At 44.7% G+C, this 23,473-nt stretch overlaps 1 protein-coding gene across 1 annotated transcript in view; it reads left to right on the plus strand.

Moving 5' to 3' along the window:
• Positions 1-3,403: 3,403 nt before the first annotated feature.
• Positions 3,404-23,473, plus strand: part of WDR70 (WD repeat domain 70) — a 300,629-nt gene continuing 280,559 nt past the window's right edge. The window contains exons 1-3 of the mRNA XM_062212004.1: positions 3,404-3,490; positions 3,584-3,649; positions 8,340-8,423. Coding sequence (XP_062067988.1) covers positions 3,466-3,490; positions 3,584-3,649; positions 8,340-8,423 — 175 coding nt within the window. The 5' untranslated portion in view covers positions 3,404-3,465. The remainder of the gene's footprint in view (positions 3,491-3,583; positions 3,650-8,339; positions 8,424-23,473) is intronic.

Here is a 23,473-nt window from a genome sequence, read left to right on the forward strand (position 1 = left end):
TTGATTAATGAGGAGTTGAAATAATCATTCAAGAAGCTTGGGGAAGGTATGGGTCACATAATGAACTATATTCTTAAAGTTCTAGTCCAGTATGTAAGTGCGTGCTTATCCTCAGGAAAGAGTGGCATGAATAATTTAATCTGTTAAAGTCATAATGAATTAGACTTATTGAAGTTCAAGTTTTGTATTTATATTCAGTATTTTGTGTTTCAGTAATCTCTTGAGATGAAACCAAACTTTATTATCTCAAAAATTTTTTTTTAAATTTAAAAAAAAAATTTTTTTTTTTGACAGGCAGAGTGGATAGTGAGAGAGAGACAGAGAGAAAGGTCTTCCTTTTGCCGTTGGTTCACCCTCCAATGGCCGCCGCGGTAGGCGCGCTGCGACCTGCGCATCGTGCTGATCCGATGGCAGGAGCCAGGTGCTTATCCTGGTCTCCCATGGGGTGCAGGGCCCAAGGATTTGGGCCATCCTCCACTGCACTCCCTAGCCACAGCAGAGAGCTGGCCTGGAAGAGGGGCAACCGGGACAGGATCGGTGCCCCGACCGGGACTAGAACCCGGTGTGCCGGCGCCGCAAGGCAGAGGATTAGCCTAGTGAGCCGCGGCGCCGGCCATTATCTCAAAATTTTTAAAAGATTTATTTATGTATTTGAATGGCAGAGTTACAGAGAGGCAGAGGCAGAGGCGGGGGGTGGGGGAGAGAGAGAGAGAGGTCTTCCATATGCTGGTTCACTCCCCAAATGGCTGCAAAGGCACGACTGCACAGATCCAAAGCTAGGAGCCAGGAACTTCTTCCGGGTCTCCCATGCGGGTGCAGGGGCCCAAGGACTTGGGCCATCTTCTACTGCTTTCCCAGGCCATAGCGGAGAGCTGGATGGGAAGTGGAGCAGCTGGGTCTTGAACTGGCACCCATATGGGATGCTGGCACTGCAGGTGGTTGCTTTACCTGCTACACCACAGCGCAAGCCCCTAGTACCTCAAATTTTATAACATCCTACATGCAAGAGGACTAGCTTTTGCCTTTAAGACTACTTTCTTTTATTCATTCACTAATTTAACAAATATTTATTGAGGGGCTGGCATTGCGGTATAATGGGTAAGACCATTGTCTACAGCACTGGCTTCCCATATGGGTGCCAGTTTGAGTCCCAGCTGCTCTACTTCTGATCCAGCTCCCTGCCTGGGAAAAGCAGCAGAAGATGATCCAAATATATGAGCCCCTGTCATGCACTTGGAAGATCCAGATGAAGTTCCTGGCTCCTCCTGGCTTAGATTTAGCCCGGCACTGGCAATTGCAGCCATCCAGAGAGTGAATTAGTGGATGTAAGATCTTTCTCCCTTTGTAACTTTGACTTTGAAAATACATAGGGGCCAACGCTGTGGCATAGTGAGCTAAGTCCCTGCCTGCTGTGCCAGCATCTCTTATGGTGCTGGTTCGTGTCCCTGCGGCTCCTCTTCTGATCTAACTCTCTATTTATGGCCTGGGAAAGCAGTGCAAGATGGCACAAGTGCTTGGGCCTCTGCATCCATGTAGGGGAGCTGGAAGAAGCTCTTGGAGCCTGGCTTCGGATAGGCTCAGTTCCAGCCATTGAGGCTTTTTGGGGGAGTGAACCAGTGGATGTAGGACCTTTCTCTCTGTCTCTCCCTCTCTGTCTGTGACTCTGTCTCTCAAACAAATAAATGAAATCTTAAAAAAGAAAATAAATAAATCTTTACAAAAATGTATTTATTGGACATCTACCCAGGCATTATACTATGCAGGAAAAGTACTGAATTTCACAATAGATAGAAGGACCTTAGTTGAGGAAGGTCTACAAAGATTTGTAAATGTTTACAATAGCAAGTAAAGTTTTTAATTTCAGAACTGGAAAATGAGTAGGGTGGATACAAGGGCATGGAAATTGGTAGAGTCAGAGTTTTCAGGATACCATGTTCTGAAGCTGCATATAGAACTTAAAGGAGGCTGGTAAGGTGGAAAATAGCAAAAGATGAATCTGGAAAGGCAGAAAATACTTTGGAGGCTATGCTGATAATTTTTCATTTTATCCTAAGAGCAATGCAAATGATGTTAGACTTGATCATTATCATTTAGAGTGTGTATATAAAGCATCAATTGGGATAGGAGGCTAAGATTAGCAGTGGGATTAATGAGTAACTATGAAAATATTTTCAATCATTAACATGTATTAAGAGTATATATAGTTTCACTGGACTTCAGAGATACAAGAATAAAAATATGCCATTAATTCATAGAATCAAGTTGTAAATAAACCATAACCAATATGAATTGAAAGCATAATAAATATGTGAATTAAGTACTTTGGGAACCGTTTATCTATCTATTATCAAGCATAGTTAATCATTGATGAGAGTCTTGGGTTAAGCACATGAGCTTATGAGCATTTTCTAACAACTCTTTTACCAGATCTTTTTGGTTTCTTTCTGTGTTATCTTCAGTCATGAAGTAGATACTCATTTCTTTCTTAAAATACACTCAAAGAGTGGAGAATTGGGATGTGCATTTGGGACAGTAGTTAAGACACCCATTGGGTCACCAGCATCCAATATTGTAGCATCCGGCACCACTTCCAGCTCCAGCTTCCTGCTAATGTGCACCCTGGGTGGCAGCAGATGATGGCTAAGGACTTGGGTCCCTGTCTGCCACGTGGGATACCTGGATTGAGTCCTGGACTGCTTGCAGAATGAATCTGTGGATGGGAACTCTGTCCCCCTCCGCTTTTCAAATAAGTAAATGAGGGGTGGGTGCTGTGGCATAGCGGGTAAAGCTGCCGCCTGCAGTGCCAGCATTCCATATGGGTGCTGGTTCTAGTCCCAGCTGCTCTTCTTCCGATCCAGCTCTCTGCTATGGCCTAGCAAAGCAGTAGAAGGTGGACCAAGTCCTTGGGCCCCTGCACCCAAATAGGAAGACCCGGAAGACGCTCCTGACTCCCTTCCTGGCTTTGGATCTGCACAGCTCAGGCCATTTCGGCCAACTGGGGAGTGAACCAGCGAATTGAAGACCTCTGTCTCTCTGCCTCTCCTTTCTCTGTGCAGCTCTGACTTTTAAATAAATAAATCTAAAAATAAATGAATAAATTAAAATATTTTAAACCTCTGGAAAATTGTGGGTTTTCCATAGAGAAGGATAAAAAGCAAAGATAAGGAGATAGTAGGTTTCTCTGTAGAATTTTAGGGCTTATCTTTGCAGTAATCTCGTTTCTTAAAAGCAAGAGGTGTTACATAAACAGGTTTTTCCGCCCGGTGGATTGCGAAGGGTGCACTCCTGTCAGCACTTCCCCGCCCGCACACTAGGGCGGCGCTGCGCCAATTTCTCTCTCCCTCGGTGGAAGACGCCGCTCTTGGCGTTGGCGGCGGCGCTGACGCTTGGAGGCGGTACTTCCTCCCGGGTTCGCTGGGCGCTCCCAGCATCATTTAGAGTGCCGCTGTTGCTGGTGTTGCCGTCATGGAGAGCTCGGGGCCCAGCGAAGGTGGGTTCGGTGGGAAGGTCACGGCTGATGTCGTCAGTACTGAGGCAGCCCCTGGCGCCGCACTAACGAGGCCTGCTTTCTCTTTTACCCCAGTGACAGGCTCAGACGCGTCAGGACCTGACCCGCAGCTGGCAGTCACCATGGGCTTCACGGGGTTCGGTGAGTGACTACGCCGGGCGGAGCCGTCGTTACTGCTTCGCAGCTTAAGCTGGGGCATCTCGGAATTAGTTCGGGTGCAGTGTAGACCTCATAGTTTCTCGACACAGTTCCTCATTCGTCTTCTAACATGCGTCTCTTGCGACTAGCTCAGGTGACACGGGAAACCTTAAGAGACAGGAAGATTGCTTTTGTGACTCCGGTGGAGAAGGCTGGCGCTACGTTTTTAGACTGACAGCTAAGGACTGAGTAGCCCTTAGCCCCTTTGGGTAATGAACGGGTCACTGAGTGAAATTGTAATGGCTGTTCAGTAGTTTTTGATTCAAGTCTGGCTTTTCCACAGTGTTGACCTCAGTCTCTGTGGATTCTAGTGGGAAACATGTTATGAAGAAAGCCTCATACAGATGTAGTCACATGTTAACGTTAGCCTCCGTAAAAATCAAATGGAAGTTTGTGCCCTCCCATTTCATTCATTCATTCATTCATTCACTCAGTTCATGACTTGAGCAATACATATAGCAACATATGTAAACATAAGTATTGTGCAAGAGGTCGAGAGAGATCGAGTGTGAACCGTTTGCTGGTTCATTTCCTGAATGCCTTTACTGGGAACCCATGTCCATCTTGTAAATGGTGGCTGGAGCCACCACCTGTCTCCCACAGTGTGCATCGGCAGGAAGCTCATCAGGATCCCGAGCCCGGCTTTGAACCCAGGGATTCTGATTCAGAAGGTGGATGTCTTAACTGCTAGGCTAAATGCTCACTTTGGAGCCACTTTTTTTTTTTTTTTTGATGTTCTAGGTGGTTACATCTACAAAAGAGTAATTTTAATGCTTATTTTTTTTCCCATTCTTTCCAAGTTTTCCCCTTTAATTTAAAAAATGATATTTATTAATAGAAAATCTAGAGAAACACAAATGCATTACAAAGAAGGAGGTAAACTGACCCAATTTCATGTCCTACAGATCGAGACTTTAATTTGTTGGGCCGTGGTTGTTGTACAGCAGGGTAAACCACTGCTTGTGATGGATGCTGACACCCAGGTGCTCCACTTTCCATCCAGCTTCCTGCTGGATGTAGCCTGGGAAGGCAGCAGAAGAGGGCCCAAGTACTTGGCCCCAACACCCATGTATGAGACCAGAATGGAGCTCCTGGCTTTGGCCTGGCCCAGATCTGGCTATTGTGGCCATTTGGGGATTGAACCAGTGGATGAAAGATCTGTTTTTCCCTCTCTCTCTCTGTTGCTGTGCTTTTCAATGAATAAATACAACTTAAATTTTAAAATTGTTTTCAGTCTTACATATTTAGAAAATTAGTATTATTACTGTGGCCAAGTTTATATTATTTCCTAAGCACAGTATTTTGAGGCTTACTGCATTTTTTTTTTTTTTTTTAAGATTTATTTACTTGAAAGGCAGAGTTGCAGAGGCAGAGGCAGATAGAGAAAGAGAGCTTCCATTTGCTGGCTCACTCCCCAGAGTCCCACAGTGGCTGGGGCTGGGTTGATCTGAAGCCAGGAGCTTCCCCTGGGTCTCCCATGTGGGTTTAGGGGCCAAGAGATATGGACGTTCTACTGCTTTCCCAGGCTACAAACAGAGATTTGGATTGGAAATGGAGCAGCTGGGACTCTGGCACTCATATGGGATGCCGGCACTGCAGGTGGTGGGTTTACTTGCTCTGCCACAGCGCAGGCCCCTCCCCATATTTTTAAAAGTTTTCTAGAAGTGGAATAGTAGACTAGTAGAGGTGTCATAATTTTTAATATTTATATTTTATTTTTTTAAAGATTTATTTATTTGAAAGTCAGTTACACACAGAGAAAGAGAGGCAGAGAGGCAAAGAGAGAGAAAGAGAGGTCTTCCGTCCTCTGGTTCACTTCCCAATTGGCCACAATGACCGGAGCTGCGCCAATCCGAAGCCAGGAGCTTCTTCTGGGTCTCCCACACGAGTGCAGGGACCCAAGGACTTGGGCCATCTTCCACTGCCCTCCCAGGCCATAACAGAGAACTGAATCGGAAGTGGAGCAGCCAGGACTCAAACCGGTGCCCACATGGGATGCTCGCACTGCAGGCGGCAGCTTTACCTGCTGTGCCACAGTGCTGGCCCTGAGTGTGTATATATAATTTTTATTTGACAGGTAGAGTTATAGACAGAGACAGAGAGAAAGGTCTTCCTTCTGTTGGTTCACCCCCAAATGGCCGCCATGGCCGGCACTGCGCTGATCCGAAGCCAGGAGCCAGGAGCTTCCTGCTGATCTCCCAAGCGGGTGCAGGGGCCCAAGCACTTGGGCCATCCTCTGCTGCCCTCCCGAGCCACAGCAGAGAGCTGGACTGGAAGAGGAGAAACAGGGACTAGAACTGGCGCCCATATGGAATGCCAGCACCGACCAAGTGAGCCATGCCATCGGCCCCGAGTGTGTGTATTTTAAAGCTTTTTTTTTTTTTTTTATTTGACAGGTAGAGTTATAGACAGTGAGAGACAGAGAGAAAGGTCTTCCTTCCATTGGTTCACTCCCCAAATGGCCGCTATGTCCGGAGTTGTGCCAATCCGAAGCCATGAGCCAGGTGCCTCCTCCTGGTCTCCCATGCGGGTGCAGGGGACCAAGCACTTGGGCTAACTTCTGCTTTCCCTGACCACAGCAGAGAGCTGGACTGGAAGAGGAGCAACTGGGACTAGAATCCGGTGCTCATATGGGATGCTGGCGCTGCAGTTGGTGGATTAACCAAGTGAGCCATGGCGCCGGCCCCTTAAAGCTTCTTGATACTCATTACCATTAGTGATTGACATGTTTCAATTGATTCTAAAATCAGTAGTGTATAAGAGTAGCATTTTTACCATATCTCTACCAACACAGATTAGATATTTTAAATTATCTTTGTTTTTAAGATTTATTTACTTATTTGAAAGGCAGGGTTAAAAGGGAAGAGGGAGAGACAGAGATTTATGTTCCCTCTGCTGGTGCACTTCTCAAATGGCTGCAAAAGCCAGAGCTGGGTCAGGCTGGAACAGGAGCTGCTTCTTGGTCTTTGTTGTGGGTGCAGGGGCTGAGGCACTGGGACTACCTTCTACGCTTACCCAGGCTATTAGCAGGGAGCTGGATTGGAAATAGAGCACCCAGGTCTTGCACCGGTGCATGTGAAAGATGTTGGCATTGCAGGTGGTGGCTTTACCCGTGGCAACGCCAGCTCCAGGGTAGATATTTGGAAAAGATGAAAAAGCAGCGAAAATTTTGCTAATGCAGTACTTGAAAAATGTTTTCTCTTTCTATTTTGTGTTTGGAAGTTGTAAGTGCTATTCATTCAAACATGATTCTTCCTACATTTCCTGAACCTTTTCTCAAGGTCTTGGTGTCTTGTTTTGAGCATTGTGTGTTAACTCTATTGATCATAAACATTGCATTTGCATGTTTGAGGCCTTTTGAGAATTTATACCTCTTGGCCTTTGGCTGTGCTCACACATAACTTGCTAAGTTTTTAAATCCTTTATTCCAGTACCTCCTTCCTCTGTTCAAGAGTCAGAAAGGCATGGTTTATATATTTATGCCAATTAGGGAATTGTTTTAAGAGTTTTGAAAAAGGTATTGGGTATCAAGCATACTTCTTTGCTTTTCAAGTTTATTTTCACTTCATTTGAGAGGCAGAGAGATACAGATGGAGAGAGATCTTCCATCTGCTGTTTCACTCCCCAGTTGCTTGCAATAGCCAGCTTGGAATTCAGTCTGGGTCTCCCATGTGGGTGGCAAGGGCCCAACCAAGTAAGCCATCTTCTGCTGCCTTCCAGGGTGCACATTAGCAAGACTTAGAATAGGAAGTGGAGGAGCTGGTACCTGAGCCTGACACTCTGATATGGGGTGCAGGTATCCCAGAGACGTCCACCTCCAGGCCCAGTTCTGTTGCTTTAATTTGTACATTCAGTATTTGGTTCATTATGATTAAGATAATGTTGTAAAGATTTTATTATTTTGTTTTCTTTGTTGCTGCTGAAGTAAAGTATCACAAATTTTGCAGCTGAAAAACATAAAAGATTTGTTACCAGAATTCTGTAAGTGATCGTTAAGTCTAGGTGAGCTGTGTCAATTTATCTGCTTCAGGTCAAGGCTGAAATCAAGGTGTTAGCAGTACTAGGCTCTTACCTGGAGGCCGTGTGTCTGAGTGTGGGAGAATCATTACATGCTCATTAGTTCCTTGTAGCGGGGCTGTGGTCTCTGTTTCCTGGTTGTCAGACTGTGTGTTAGCTCCTTAAGGTATCTGCCTTGCTCTTCATGGTCCTCTTTTCATCCTCAAGCCAACTATAGAGCCCCAGTCCTTCTCATACTTTGGGTATCTTCTGCCATTGTCTAAAACCTTAATTACACCTGCAGAGTCCCTTTTACCATGTACTCTGACATTTCACAGGTTTCAAGGATTAAGGTATGGACATTCTTCTTTCTTCCTACCACACCAGTGTTGTTTTGAGGGCTATGGACTTCAATAAATTAGAGTAGGGTGGGGAAGTCGGCTGCTTCATGGTACTTAGTGATGACATTTCATTAACCATTCTCTGTGATCTCAGCTCTTTGATATCTTATGGTTATCTTGCAACTTGCTATAAATTAGATAAAGTGGTTATTGATAAGTCAGTAAGTACTGAGTATGTAAAATTTGGCTGGCTTATTGCAAGACAGTCACTGTCTGCCACTTCCTCCTGTTTTTAGGGAAAAAGGCCCGCACATTTGACTTGGAAGCGATGTTTGAGCAAACTCGAAGAACAGCTGTGGAAAGAAGTCGGAAAACACTGGGTAAGAAAAAAAAATATTTGCCCTTTTATTGTTGTAAATACCGTATATAGTTTATATAAGTCAGTTGACAGTAAAAAAAAAGACAGTAAAAACGTTTCAAAATTGTTAAAAGACTATATGTGCTGGTTCCTTTGGAAGCAGAATCTGAAGGAATTTTTCTTTTTTTAAACATTAAGTTTGCAACGAAGTAGAATCAGAGATCTGAGTACTGAAATTCTATAAAGTGTGTTCTGTGAACAAACAAGGATTCTCAATTTATTGGAATCAGAATAGCAGTTTATTGCCTCTCCTTCCGCCTCTATCTGACTCTCGTTTCATTTTTTTCTTTCCTGCTTACAGCGGAACCAGTATTTGGAAGGCTGGGCCAGCGGTGGCTCTCAGAGCTGTATACACCACTGAATGTTGACCCAGACAGTATAGAAAATTGGGACATACAGTGACTGTGGCTGCTGCTGTTGAATCCCTGCTTTAATAAGTTGTATCAGACACATAATGAAGGCTTTACTTTCCAGACTGCCCTGTGTAGCAGATGGTTGCCAATTCTAGGTACTACCTCAGGGTCGTTCAAAGAGACTAACTCTTGCTTTCTGTGGCTCTGATTCAGATCATTTTTACGTTAGAAAAGGAGTAGGTGTAACCCGATAGAGCAGAAAGGCCTAGGAATCAGACTGACAGCATTCTTGGAGAAACTGTTATTTAAATTATTATTATTATTATGGTACTTGCCACTTTTGGTTTTAAAATTGTAAATTGTATAGCAGCAATATCTAGTGTTTGGGCACTGAGCTTGACATGAAATAATTTTGGTCTTTGTAATAAAATTATTTTTTAGTGGTAAGAAGACAGCTATCTGTAGACACTTTTTTTAAAAAGACTTTTGTAATTATGTGAAATTTTAAACACCAAAGTATAGTCATGAACTATACTATGAACCTCTCATTCATATTCATCCACTATAACAATTCAACACAAGTGTTATTTCCATCGACTCTCCCAGTGTTAGAGAATTTTCAAGCAAATCCTGGATATATCATTTCATCCATAAATATTTTGGAGTTACACAGAGAGGTAGAGACAAGAGAGGGGTCTTCCAGTGGTTCACTCCCCAAATGGCTTGACAGCTGGAGCTGAGCTGATCTGAAGCCAAGAGCCAGGAGCTTCCTCTGGGTCTCCCATGTGGGTGCAGGGGCCCAAGTACTTTGGCCATCTTCTGCTTTCCCAGGCACACTAGCAGGGAGCTGGATTGAAAGTGGAGCAGCCAGAACTTGAACCGGTGCCCGTATGATATGCTGGTACTGCAGGCCAGGGCTTTAACCCACTGTACACAGTTTTAGCTGTGGTGTGTTCTTTTTTAAAAAATATTTGTTTATTTGAAATACAAGGTGACAGTGAGAGAGGGTGAGACAGAGATAACTATCTGCTGGTTCATTCCCCAAATGCCTGCAATAGCTAGGGCTGGACCAGGCCAAAGCCAGGAGCTCCATCCAGGACTCCTAGTTAGATGGCAGGGACTCAAGAACTAGGAAAATTATTTGTTGCATTCCCAGGCACACTAGCAGGAAGCTGGATTGGAAGCAGAGTAGCCTGGACTCCAAAATGGGATGCTAGCTGGTATCATAAGCAGTGGCTTAACCCCCTCAGCACAATGCATGTTTTTTGTTTTTTTTTTAAAGATTTTTTTATTTATTTGAAAGAGTTACACAGAGAGAAGAGATGCAGAGAGAGAGAGACACAGAGAGACAGAGAGGGGTCTTCCATCTGCTGGTTCACTCCCCAGTTGGCTGCAACGGCTAGAGCTGTGCCAGTCCGAAGCCAGAAGCTTCTTCCTGGTCTCTTCCTCCTGGTTGCAAGGGCCCAAGGACTTGGGCCATCTTCCACTGCTTTCCCAGGCTATAGCAGAGAGCTGGATTGTAAGTGGAGCAGCTGGGACTCCGACTGGCGCCCATATGGGATGCTGGCGCTTCAGGCCAGGGCGTTAACCTGCTGCACCACAGTGCTGGCCCCATAGTATGTTTCTTAGAACAATGAGGATTCTCCTAAAAAAAAATTAACCATAATACCTGTAAGAAATAGGAAAAGCCAAAGTATTTTTCTGCTCACGTACTTTACTTCTGACACTAGGTGTATCAGAGTTTTTCCTCCACTCGTAACACTACATGTATCTGAGTTTTTCTTCATCCATTAGGCAGTTTTGCAGTAGACACCAGCTGTGTGTGTACTCACTCAATTAGATTCTGACACTATTTACCTGAAGACTGCCAAAAAACTGTCTCTGCTTTAGATGTTAATAACAGATACTATATTGTGATCTGTTCTGGTGGATTGGTTATACATTGGTATTCCCATGGTTCTCCTTGATTGGATAATTTGCTAGGAAGGCTCACAGAACTCAGGGAAATTCTTTGCTTAGGCTTACTGGTTTATGATAAAGGATGTTACAGAGGACACAGATGAGCACCCAAGGGAAGTAATACATTTGGCAATGTATGGGGCTGGGGCGGTAGGGGGATGGCATGTGGAGCTTCCTTCTCTTTCTCGGCACCAACACCCCACGTCTTCACCATGTTCAACGATCTGGAAACTCACCAAATAGCAGTTTAAGAGTTTTTAATGGAGCTTAATTTCTAGCTACCCTCATTTCCAAAGTGTGATGGGGTGGGCTGAAAGCTGAAAGATCCACTCACCTAATTACTTCATCTTGCTGGTGAGTAGTCCCATTCTGAGGCTGTCTTAGAGGGTCATGCCCTAAGTTCCCTCAGTAGCTTAAACTCAAGCATGATTAAAAGGGGCTCCTAGTGAGTAACAAAAAAGATAATTCCTGTCACTCTGGAAATTCCAAGGAAATGGAGACAAAGAACAAATATAATCCATTATGCTATTATTACAACCACATAAACTAAACAGTTTTAATGTCCTTAAGCAAGATACAAAGACATGCTGTTTGTGGTGTACTTATAAATTTATAAAAATTTTATTGAATGCTTATATGAAGTGTAAGTGTCTTGTACTTATGTCTTTAAGCATGTCATAAAATGTTTGAGCAGTGATTGTCTCATTCAGTTTTTTTTTTTTTTCTTTTTCTTTTCGACAGGCAGAGTGGATAGTGAGAGAGAGAGAGAGAGAAAGATCTTCCTTTTTGCCGTTGGTTCACCCTCCAATGGCCGCTGCGGCCGGCGCATCTCGCTGATTCAAAGCCAGGAGCCAGGTGCTTCTCCTGGTCTCCCATGCGGGTGCAGGGCCCAAGCACTTGGGCCATCCTCCACTGCCTTCCCGGGCCATAGCAGAGAGCTGGCCTGGAAGAGGGGCAACCGGGACAGAATCTGGCGCCCCAGCCGGGACTAGAACCCGGTGTGCCGGCGCTGCAAGGCGGAGGATTAGCCTGTTAAGCCACGGCGCCAGCCTTTTTTAAAAAATATTTATTTGAAAGGCAGAGTTAGAGAGAAGCTATCTTTTATCTGCTGGTTTACTCCCCAGATGGCTGTAACAGCAGGGTCTGGGCCAGGCCAAAACCAGGAGTGTGGAACTCTGGGTCTTCCATATGAGTGGCAGAGACCCAAACACTTGGATCATCTTCCTTTGCTTTCCCAGGCACAATTAACAGGGAGCTGGATGGGAAGTAGAACAGCTGGGATGCCAGCATAGTAGGTGGCAGCTTAACTTGCTGTGCCACAATGCTGACCCCTCAGTTTAATCAATTTTTTCTGAAAGATGTAATTTAGGGGCCGGTGTTGTGGCATAGTGGGTAAAGCTGCTGCCTGTGATGCCAGCTTCCCATATGGTACTGGATCAAGACCCAGCTGCTGCACTTCCGACCCAGCTCCTTGCTAATATGCCTGGGAAAGTGGCAGAGGATGGCTCAGATACTTGCGCCCCTGCACCATATGGGAGACCAGGAGGAAGCTCCAGACTCCTGGCTTCAGCCTGGCCCAGCCCCAAATGTTGCAGCCATTTGGGGAGTGAACCAGAGGTTAGAAGATATCTGTCTCTCCCTCTCTGTAATTCTGCCTTTCAAATAAATAATAAATCTTAAATTTGTTTGAAAGGTGCAGAGAGAGGGAGAGACAGAGGGAAAGAGATGTTCATCCTTTGGTTCACTCCCCAAATGACTGCAGCGGTCAGGGCTGGGCCAGACTGAAGCCAAGAGTCAGGACTTCCATCTTGGTCTCCCACATGGGTGGTGGGCCAAGTACTTGGGCCATCTTCTGCTACCTTCTCAGGCACATTATCAGAAAGCTGAATCTGAAGTGGAGCAGCTGGGACTCAAACTGGTGCTCATGGGATCTGGCATTGCAGGCAGTGATATAACCCAGAACACCACAACGCCGACCCTAAATAAAAGGTTTACCATGCCTTGTAAGAAATGTTCTTGATAAATATTTGAAGAGATTGAGTTGAATTTAGAATTGGTGTCCTATTTAGAATCCTATTTCTTTGTTGAATGTTCTTCGTAGAATTTTCAAAATGCCACAATTCATTGGAAAGAGTTTGGGGATTAGAGTTGGAGAATTTAGATTTAAGGTTGAGCCCTACATTCTGCTAAGATGAATAGCATTGGATGGATTTTCAAATTTTTGATCCTTAATTTCCCTGTTAGCTGTATATGCTAGGGTCAGCCTTAGAAGATTCTTAAAGGGATTAAAATATTGGGCATACTAACTTGTAAACAGTAAAATACTCTGTAAATATTTAAATTTTGATAAAATTTTTAAGCAATGCACGTATATATTCCACATAAGAGGAATTTGGAGTTACTAGATTTCTAAATTTTTTTTTTTTATTTTTGACAGGCAGAGTGGACAGTGAGAGAGAGACAGAGAGAAAGGTCTTCCTTTTGCCGTTGGTTCACCCTCCAATGGCCGCTGCGGTAGGCGCGCTGCGGCCGGCCCACCGCACTGTTCCGATGGCAGGAGCCAGGTGCTTCTCCTGGTCTCCCATGGGGTGCAGAGCCCAAGCACTTGGGCCATCCTCCACTGCACTCCCTGGCCACAGCAGAGAGCTGGCCTGGAAGAGGGGCAACCGGGACAGGATCGGTGCCCCAACCGGGACTAGAACCCGGTGTGCCGGCGCCGCAAGGTGGAGGATTAGCCTGTTGAGCCACAGCGCCGGCCTTAGATTTCTAAATTTTTAAAAGTTGTCTCAAGTCTATGTTTCCCTTTGATGTTTGAGCAAGTTAAATGTATTAAACTTTATTGATTTCCTATTACATCTTTGGATTTAGACTGCTGTTTCTACTCCATTAAAAACAGGTATCTAATTGAACATCTGTTTGAAAGATCTAGTTATCTTATAAATAGAAAATACTGTTTAGATAATTTATAGTTGTATAGTAGTATTCAACCAGTATGGGAAATTATTCATTGTTAAGAGATTTTGGTGTATGTGTTCTTTTAAACTTGGCAGTCAAATTACTTCAGACTGTGGTATTAAAAGTAGATGTAAGATTTGACTTACTTTAAAAGCTTAAGAATTATATGGGCATTATTAATACTACTTTAATTTTTTAATTTTTATTTTTTTTTGCCAGGCAGAGTTAGACAGTGAGAGAACTCTATCAGGGTCTCCCCCATATGGTAGGCAGGAAACCAAGTATTTCTGTCATCATCTGCTTCCTCCTGTGTAGATTAGCAGAAAACTGAATCAGAAGTGGAATAACTGGGAATAACTCCCAGGCACTCTGATACGCGATGCAGGCAACCTAATCAATGGCTTAACCCAGTGCACCCCAACATCAGTCCTAGACTTTTATTTATTTATTTATTTATTTATTTATTTTTTTTGACAGAGTGGACAGTGAGAGAGAGACAGAGAGAAAGGTCTTCCTTTTTCCCGTTGGTTCACCCTCCAATGGCCGCCGCGGTAGCGCGCTGCGGCCGGCGCACTGCGCTGATCCGATGGCAGGAGCCAGGTGCTTACCCTGGTCTCCCATAGGGTGCAGGGTCCAATGACTTGGGCCATCCTCCACTGCACCCCCTGGCCACAGCAGAGAGCTGGCCTGGAAGAGGGGCAACCGGGACAGGATCGGTGCCCCGACCGGGACTAGAACCCGGTGTGCCGGTGCCGCAAGGCGGAGGATTAGCCTAGTGAGCCGCGGCGCCGGCCCGACTTTTTTTTTTTTTTAAAGATTTTTTATTTATTTATTTGAGAGGTAGAGTTACAGACAGTGAGAGGGAGAGACAGAAAGGTCTTCCTTCTGTTGGTTCACCCCCCACATGGCCGCCACGGCTGGAGCTATGCTAATCCGAAGCCAGGAGCCAGGTACTCCTTCCCGGTCTCCCACGCGGGTGCAGGCACCCAAGCACTTGGGTCATCCTCCACTGCCCTCCCGGGCCACAGCAGAGAGCTGGACTGGAAGGGGAGCAACCGGGACCAGAACCCGGCGCCCATATGGGATTCCAGCACCTCAGGCGGAGGATTAGCCAAGTGAGCCACGGCGCCGAACCCTAGACATTTTTAATAACTAGTTTAACTGTGTGAGTATGAACTGTTTTGATCTCTCTGTACTATAATAAACAAGATGAAGTGCTGTAAAATCTTAATATGCTTTATAATCTGAAAATTACAATGATATGAATTGATTTTTAATGTTTCATGTTCTCAAAAGCTGTGATTATGTCTGTGACTTGTTAGCGGTGTAGACCCTTTTTTAGAATTGTTATGAAGAGTGGCCGGCGCCGTGGCTCTCTTGGTTGATCATCCACCTGTGGCACCAGCATCCCATATGGGCTCCGGGTTCTAGTCCTGGCTGCTCCTTTTCCAGTCCAGCTCTCTGCTGTGGCCCGGGAAGGCAGTGGAGGATGGCCCAGATCCTTGGGCCCTGCACCCGCATGGGAGACCAGGAAGAAGCTCCTGGCTCCTGGCTCCTGGCTTAGGATCGGCACAGCTCCGGCCGTAGTGGCCATTTTGGGGGTGAACCAACGGAAGGAAAACCTTTCTCTCTGTCTCTCTCACTCACTGTCTATAACTCTACCTCTCAAATAAATTAAAGAAAAAGAATTGTTATGAAGAGATAAATGGGGAGAAAAATTTTTTTCTTTCATTCGGACATTTGAATGTGGCTGTGCTTTGGATGGATTATGAACCTTTCCTGTTACATGGTGAATATGTCCTTAAATGATTTAAGGTGAGATTTTTTTTTTTTAAGGTGAGATTTTAATATGATTTTTTAAAAAGATTTATTTATTTTACTTGAAAGTTACACACAGAGAAAAAGAGAGGCAGAGAGAGAGAGGTATTCCATCTGCTGGTTCACTCCCCAATTGGCCACAACGGCCTTGAATATGATTTCAAAAGATGATTTACTTATCCTGAAGAGAGCTTTTTACAGAAATTAGATGAGTTTAAAAAACTGAAGAAAATTTTGTTCATTGCTTTTTGAAGAGAGAGAGAGGCATAGACGAGAAAGATCTTACATGTATAGTTCACTCTTCAAATAGCTGGTGCCAGGCTGAAACCATGAATCCAGAACTTATTGTGGATCTCCTGCATGGGTGGCAGGGACTCAAGTGCTTGATTCATCACCTACCTCCTTGCGGGTCGTACATTAGCAGAAAGCTTTTGGGGCTGGCATTTGGGATGATAGTTAAATCACCACTTGGAACACCCACATCCCTATTGGAGTGCCTAGTTCAAGTGCCAGCTTATGCACGCTCTGGGAGGCAGCAGGTGATGATTTAAGTACTTGGGAGATTCAGATTGAATTCTGGCTCCTGCCTTTGGCCTGGCCCAGCCCTGGCTATTGAACGCATGTTGGAGGTGCACAGATGCATCATTTTCTTTTCTTTTTTCTTTTTTTCTTTTTGACAGGCAGAGTGGACAGTGAGAGAGACAGAGAGAAAGGTCTTCCTCTGCCGTTGGTTCACCCTCCAATGGCTGTTGCGGCCGGCGCACCACGCTGATCTGAAGCCAGGAGCCAGGTGCTTCCCCTGGTCTCCCATGGGGTGCAGGGCCCATGGACTTGGGCCATCCTCCACTGCACTCCCTGGCCACAGCAGAGAGCTGGCCTGGAAGAGGGGCAACCGGGACAGAATCCGGTGCCCCGACCGGGACTAGAACCCGGGTGCTGGCGCCGCTTGGTGGAGGATTAGCCTGTTGAGCCACGGCGCCGGCCCATTTTCTTTATCTGTCACTCTGGCTTTCAAATAAAATAAACAAAAACAATTTTTTTTTACCTGAAGCATTTTTCCTTTCTAATTAAATTCTTCCTCATTCACCAAGGCAAGTTATATTTTTTTCTTTTGTAGGAATTATTTCATTTCTCCTCTGGACATAATTTTTTCTTGCCTGTGTTTCCATAACACTTTAAAAACATTATAAATATAATATTGTTCATGTCTTGAGGGTAAAAACTTTGTTCTTCATTTTTTTTTTTTTTTTTTTGACAGGCAGAGTGAACAGTGAGAGAGATAGAGAGGAAGGTCTTCCTTTTGCCGTTGGTTCTTTTGCCAGGTGCTTCTCCTGGTCTCCCATGGGGTGCAGGGCCCAAGGACTTGGGCCATCCTCCACTGCACTCCCTGGCCACAGCAGAGAGCTGGCCTGGAAGAGGGGCAACCGGGACAGGATCGGCGCCCCAGCCGGGACTAGAACCCGGTGTGCCGGCGCCGCAAGGCGGAGGATTAACTTAGTGAGCCGCGGCGCCGGCCGTGTTCTTCATTTTTATACTCACGTGCTTAACACAGAGCTAACTATGTAGTAGTTACATACCTGAATATTTAATGAAGTAATGACTAATGTAGAAAAATTCTCATCTGATATTTTACTTCATAATATTTTGGCATTAAGCAGGTTTAAAATTAAATATAGAAGTTTTATAAAATTAGTGGACCAGTGAATTGCTAAAAATTGAAACAAATGTAACAATTTAGCAAGATTTCAGTCTAATAGGTTAAAAAATATTTTATTTCTGGTATTTTATTTTCCTGTACATTTTGCCTTTATTTTTTTCTGGTTAAGCAATTGCTGTAGTGATTGAAATTTTCAAATATGGAGCTACCTTCCTTTGAATCTATTTGTCCTGTGACTCGGTCCTCATGGGATATGACAGTTTTGGATATTTATTAGTAACTTGGATGAAAGTACACATATATGAAGTGCTTTTGCAGATAGAGTTTAGCAAAGTTGGTAACAGTTTGAAAGTATAAATAGCAAACTATCATAAATTAAGTTTCTTATAAGAATAAAAGGTTTTAGGGAGCGAGTGAATTCACTTTTCTTAAGAAAAGATAGCATATTTAGAGTTTTTCTTATGGTGTACTTTCTTCCACATTTGGTAAAAGTGAGTAATCTTTTTCAGAGAGTTTACAGTTTATTGAAATCTATTTGTCTTTGATTTTTATCCATAACCTGCAATGAGAAAAATAAATTTGTTTTTTCTAAAACGTCTTCCTTTTTTTCTTTAATAAAGCATTAGTTGACAGCAGGAGCATATATGATTAGAAAATATTGAGTCTTTGTTAATATAACAAAAGTTAAAATTTTTTAAATTAAAATGTTAGATGTTTTAGTAGAATGAGGCCAGTAATTTGTGGTAAATATCCATCTGGGAGGAGTACTAGTTAGGGAGCAGATCAGAGTTTCTGTATAGTCTGGTGTGTAAGCAAGCAGTAACAGCTTGCATTTTACAGCCCGTATGGAGGGCAGGCTCACTGCTATTTAAGGTAGGTGCTGCTTCTTAATAATTTTAGAGTCTAGTATATCTGATATCCAGTTGTGGATCCAGACCTCAATCCACTACTTGGTAACTAAATACCACTGTTTTTTTTTTTTTTTGACAGAGTGGATAGTGAGAGAGAGAGACAGAGAGAAAGGTCTTCCTTTTGCCGTTGGTTCACCCTCCAATGGCCGCCACTGCCAGCGCATCGTGCTGATCCGAAGCCAGGAGCCAGGTGCTTCTCCTGGTCTCCCATGCGGGTGCAGGGCCCAAGCACTTGGGCCATCCTCCACTGCACTCCCGGGCCATAGCAGAGAGCTGGCCTGGAAGAGGGGCAACCGGGATAGAATCCGGCGCCCCGACCGGGACTAGAACCTGGTGTGCCGGCGCTGCAAGGCGGAGGATTAGCCTGTTAAGCCACGGCGCCGGCCCTAAATACCACTGTTAATTGCACAAGTTGCTTGTGTTATCTATGCCCTCTGTTCCTCAATGATATAGAGGGATACTAGTATCTATTTCCAAGGTTTTGTTTTTTTTTTTTATTAAAGATTTATTTATTTATTTGAAAGAGCTATAGAGAGGCAGAGAGAGGGTGTGTGTGTGTGAGAGAGGTGAGAGAGAGAGAGAGGTCTTCCATCCGCTAGTTCACTTCCCAGATGGCCACAATGGCCGGAGCTGAGCCGATCCGAAGCCAGGAACTTCTTCTGGGTCTCCCACACAGGTGCAGGGGCCCAGGGCTTAGGCCATCTTCAACTGCTTTCCCAGGCCACAACAAAGAGCTGTATGGAAAGTGGAGCAGCCAGGACTCAAACTGGCACCCATATGAGTTGCTGGCGCTGTATGTGGCGGCTTAATTTGCTGCGCCACAGTGTGGGCCCCCCAAGGTTGGATTTAGTTTATAAGAAGTACTGTTGTTTTATTCATTTATTTATTTGAAAGAGCTACAGAGGGAGGGAGGGGGAAAAAGAGAGAGAGGTTCTATCCATTGATTTAGCTCCCCAGATGGCCTCAATGGCCAGGGGTGGGCCAGGCTAGAGCCAGGAGCCAGGAGCCAGGAGCTTCTTCCAGGTCTCCCATGTGGGTGGCAGGCCCCAAGCACTTGGGTCATCTGCTGCTGCTTTTCCTAGGCAAATAGTAGGGAGCTGGCTTGGAAGTGGAAAAACTGGAATATGAACTGTTTATCAAATGGGATGCTGGTGGGCAGGCCACAGCTTTACCTGCTTTGCCACAATGCAAGCCCCAAGAAATGCTTAAAATAGTACCTTATGTATAGCTCCATGTCTGTAGTAGCTGCTCTTTTGTTAATTAAGACTGATTTTAAGATACGTTTGAAATAAAAAGATACATTTGACTGTACATAGAAGTTAGAGGATTAAAAATGGTTCCAATAAGTGGGGCTGGCACTGTGGCTCACTTAGTTAATCCTCTGCCCATGGCGCCGGCATCCCATATGTTCGGATTGGCGCAGCGCTGGCCGTGGTGGCCATTTGGGGAGTGAACCAACGGAAAGGAAGACCTTTCTCTCTCTCTGTTCTCTCTCTATGACTCTACCTGTCAAAAATAAATAAATCAAGCTAATATTTAAAAAAATGGTTCAAATAAGCAAAATTTAGAATCTCGTAAGACGATTCTAGAATGAAACTCATCTTCTGAGTCCTGATGTGGAGAAGAGAGAAGTTTTTTTCCTTCATTCTGCTTTGCCAGTTTCAGGGGGTTGGCTTGTCCTAAACTGACTGTTTTGTTCCCAAAATATCAAAGGACGTGTAGATTACCACCACCAGAAAGGAGGCTGTTTTGTCTATATATTTCTGTTTAGAAGTCATAACTTTTTTTTTTTTTTAGATTTATTTTGAAACGTAGAGAGGGGGTGGGGGGAGACAGAAATCTTCCATTTGTTGGTTCATTCCCCAAGTGGCAGCAATGATGAGGGTTGGTCCTGGCTGAAGCCAGGAACCTGGAATTCCATCTGGGCCGTTGTCTGCTGCTTTCCCAGGTACATTATCAGGGAGCTAGATCGGAAGTGGAGCATCCGGAACTTGAACTGACATTCCAGTATGGGATGCTGGCTTTGCAGGTGGCAGTTTAATCCACTGCACCACATGCTAGCCCTGAAAATTGTGGTTTTCTTAGCAAGAAATGCCAAGGGAGTGCTAGTGGAATAGGCAGCTAATGATACCTGCCTCAGTATCCTTTCCTGATTAATGACAGAATTGGCCCTAACACCTGAGGGAGAAGCTGGTCCTAGAGTGCAAATGCCCTCAACTCTCACCTAAAGGCTGTAGAACATTCACTGAGAAATGGTGAGCTGAGGAGCTGAGCAGGCTGTCTTACATCTGGACACCATGCTTCTGCTATTTTTCTAATTTATCCAGTGTCAAGAGTGCAGCATTGGGCCTGGCGCTGTGGCGCAGCAGGTTAACGCCCTGGCCTGAAGTGCCGGCATCCCATGTGGGCGCCAGTTCTAAACCTGGCTGCTCCTCTTCTGATCCAGCTCTCTGCTATGGCCTGGGAAAGCAGTAGAAGATGGCCCAGGTCCTTGGGCCCCTGCACCCAGGTGGGAGACCTGGAAGAAGTTCCTGGCTCCTGGCTTCGGATTGGCACAGTTTCGGCCATTGCAGACGATTGGGGAGTGAACTTTTGGAAGACCTCTTTCTCTCTGCCTCTCTCTCTATGTAACTCTGACTTTCAAATAAATAAATCTTTAAAAAAAAATGCAGCATTTCGCAGAAAAATCAACATGAGCTAGAGCTCCAGAGTATTTGCCTTACCTCTTCCTGAATTCTGTGTTTGACATGAAAGACGTGTCAAACTTCCTCATTGCTCATCCTCAGTGTCCTAGCAGCAAAAGACCGTAAGGAATACAACATTCCAAGTAGGAAATTTTCAGTGTATTGTATTTCATTATTAAAAAAGATTTATTTATTTACTTGAAAGGCTGAGTTACAGAGGAAGAAAGGAAGAGACACAGAGATCTTCCACCCGCTGGTTCGCTCCCCAATTGGCCATATTGGCAAGAGGTGGGCCAGTCTGAAGTAGGAACCAGAAGTTTCTTCTCAGTCTCCCATATGGGTACAGGACCCCATGTACTTGAACTATCTTCTGCTGCTTTCCCAGGTGCATTATCAGGGAGCTGGATCAGAAGTGGAGCAGTTCGGACATGAACCGGTGACCATATGGGATGCTGGCGGGGCAGCCTGAAGCTTAACCTTGTATGTCACAGCCGGCCCCTATATCTCCTTATTAAATGAAGGAAAAAATGTTAAAGATTACCTCTGGATATTGAGGACAGTGGCCACTGAGAAACTATTCATAAATTCCCAACCTTCTTGTGACCTTCTTCCCCCAGTTGTTTGAGTGATATTTTAGGGAAAAAAAGAGATTTTTGGTAATTTTTTTTTAATATTTATGAAGTAAACAACTCTAGAAGCCTAATGTGGTGGTGGAAAGTTTTAGTAGATGGTTTCTAACTAAAAATCCAGTGTAGAAAATTCAGAAATGAATAGAGTACTGCATTTATGTTTGAAAACATTAAAAACTAAAAGTGAATTGTGGGAGCCAGCGCCGTGGCTTACTTGGCTAATCTTCCGCCTGAGGCGCTGGCATCCCATATGGGCACCGGGTTCTAGTCCTGGCAGCTCCTCTTCCAGTCCAGCTCTCTGCTGTGGCCCGAGAGGGCAGTGGAGGATGACCCAAGTGCTTGGGCACCTGCACCAGCATGGGAGACTAGGAGGAAGCACCTGGCTCCTGGCTTCGGATCGGCGTAGTTCCAGCTGTAGTGGCCATTTGGGGAGTGAACCAACAGAAGGAAGACCTTTCTCTCTGTTTCTCTCTCTCATTGTCTGTAACTGTACCTCTCAAATACATAAATAAAATCTTAAAAAAAAAAAAAACCAGTGAATTATGTAAGATCTTACCTTTGAATGTTTTCTTTTTAACAATCATCTTTTTACATTGTTCATTCATGGTTACATACTATTCAGTCTCCTGGTTTTGCTTAGTGTATCTGTTAATGTTTCCTTTAGTTTCTGTATTTTCTATCATTTTTATTGGCTGCATTTTATATTATGTTGCTAGAAAATAATTTTATTCAATTCTCCCAATTTGGCCATTTAGGTTGATAATTTTTTATTGTAATAAAATAGGTACAAGATAAGTTTTTACCATTTTTAAAGATTTATTTATTTGAAAGAGTTACAGACAGAAAAGGGGAGACAGAGAGAGAGATCCTCCATCCACAGGTTCACTCCCCAAATGGCCACAATGGCCAAGGCTGTGCCAGGCCAAAGCCAAGATTCAGGAGCTTAATTTGTGTCTGTCACGTGGATGCAGGAGCTCAAGTACTTGAACCATCTTCTAATGCTTTCCCAGGCACAATAACAGGGAATCGGAGTGGAAGTGGAATAGTGGGGACTTGAGCCAGCATCTATATGGATGTCTGCATCATAGGCGGTAGCTTTACCAGTTGTGCAACAATGCCAGCCCTGAATTTTGCCATCTTAACTATTTTTTTTTTTTTTTTTTTTGGACAGGCAGAGTTAGAGAGAGAGAGAGACAGAGAAAAAGGTCTTCCTTCTGTTGGTTCACACCCTAAATGGCTGCTACGGCCGGCGTGCTGCGCTGATCTGAAGCCAGGAGCCAGGTGCTTCCTCCTGGTCTCCCATGCAGGTGCAGGGCCCAAGCACTTGGCCCATCCTCCACTGCCTTCCCAGGCCACAGCAGAGAGCAACCAGGACTAGTACCTGGCGCCCCAACCAGGACCAGAACCTGGGGTGCTGGTGCCGCAGGTGGAGGATTAGCCTAGTGAGCCGCAGACTGAAAGAGGGACAGAGAGAAAGGTCTTCCTTTACCGTTGGTTCACCCTCCACTGGCGGCTGCGCTGCGGCCGGCATGCTGCAGCTGGCGCACCGCACTGATCCGAAGGCAGGAGCCAGGTGGTTCTCCTGGTCTGCCATGGGGTGCAGGGCCCAAGCACTTGGGCCATCCTCCACTTCCTTCCCAGGCCACAGCAGAGAGCTGGACTGGAAGAGGAGCAACCAGGACTAGTACCTGGCTCCCCAAATGGGACTAGAACCCGGTGTGCCGGCGCTGAAGGCAGAGGATTAGCCTATTCAGCTGCGGTGCTGGCCTTTAAATATACAGTGTTGTACAACCAACACTACCATCCATCTTCTCTTTTTTCCTCAGAAATCTTTTATTTAAAGACTACAAACTTCATGCTTTTTATAAATACAGCTTTGGGAATATAATGATTGTTCCCACAGAATCTGCCCTCATACCCGTACTTTCACCTCCTTCCTCCTCTTCCTCCTATTCCCATTCTTATTTTTTACTAAAATCTATTTTCAGTTAACTATACACATGTGACTATATTAAAAGTTCAACAAATTGTATAAAAAATAATTGT

Source organism: Lepus europaeus, chromosome 15 (assembly GCF_033115175.1).
Source record: "Lepus europaeus isolate LE1 chromosome 15, mLepTim1.pri, whole genome shotgun sequence".
NCBI classification, from domain to species: Eukaryota; Metazoa; Chordata; class Mammalia; order Lagomorpha; family Leporidae; genus Lepus; species Lepus europaeus.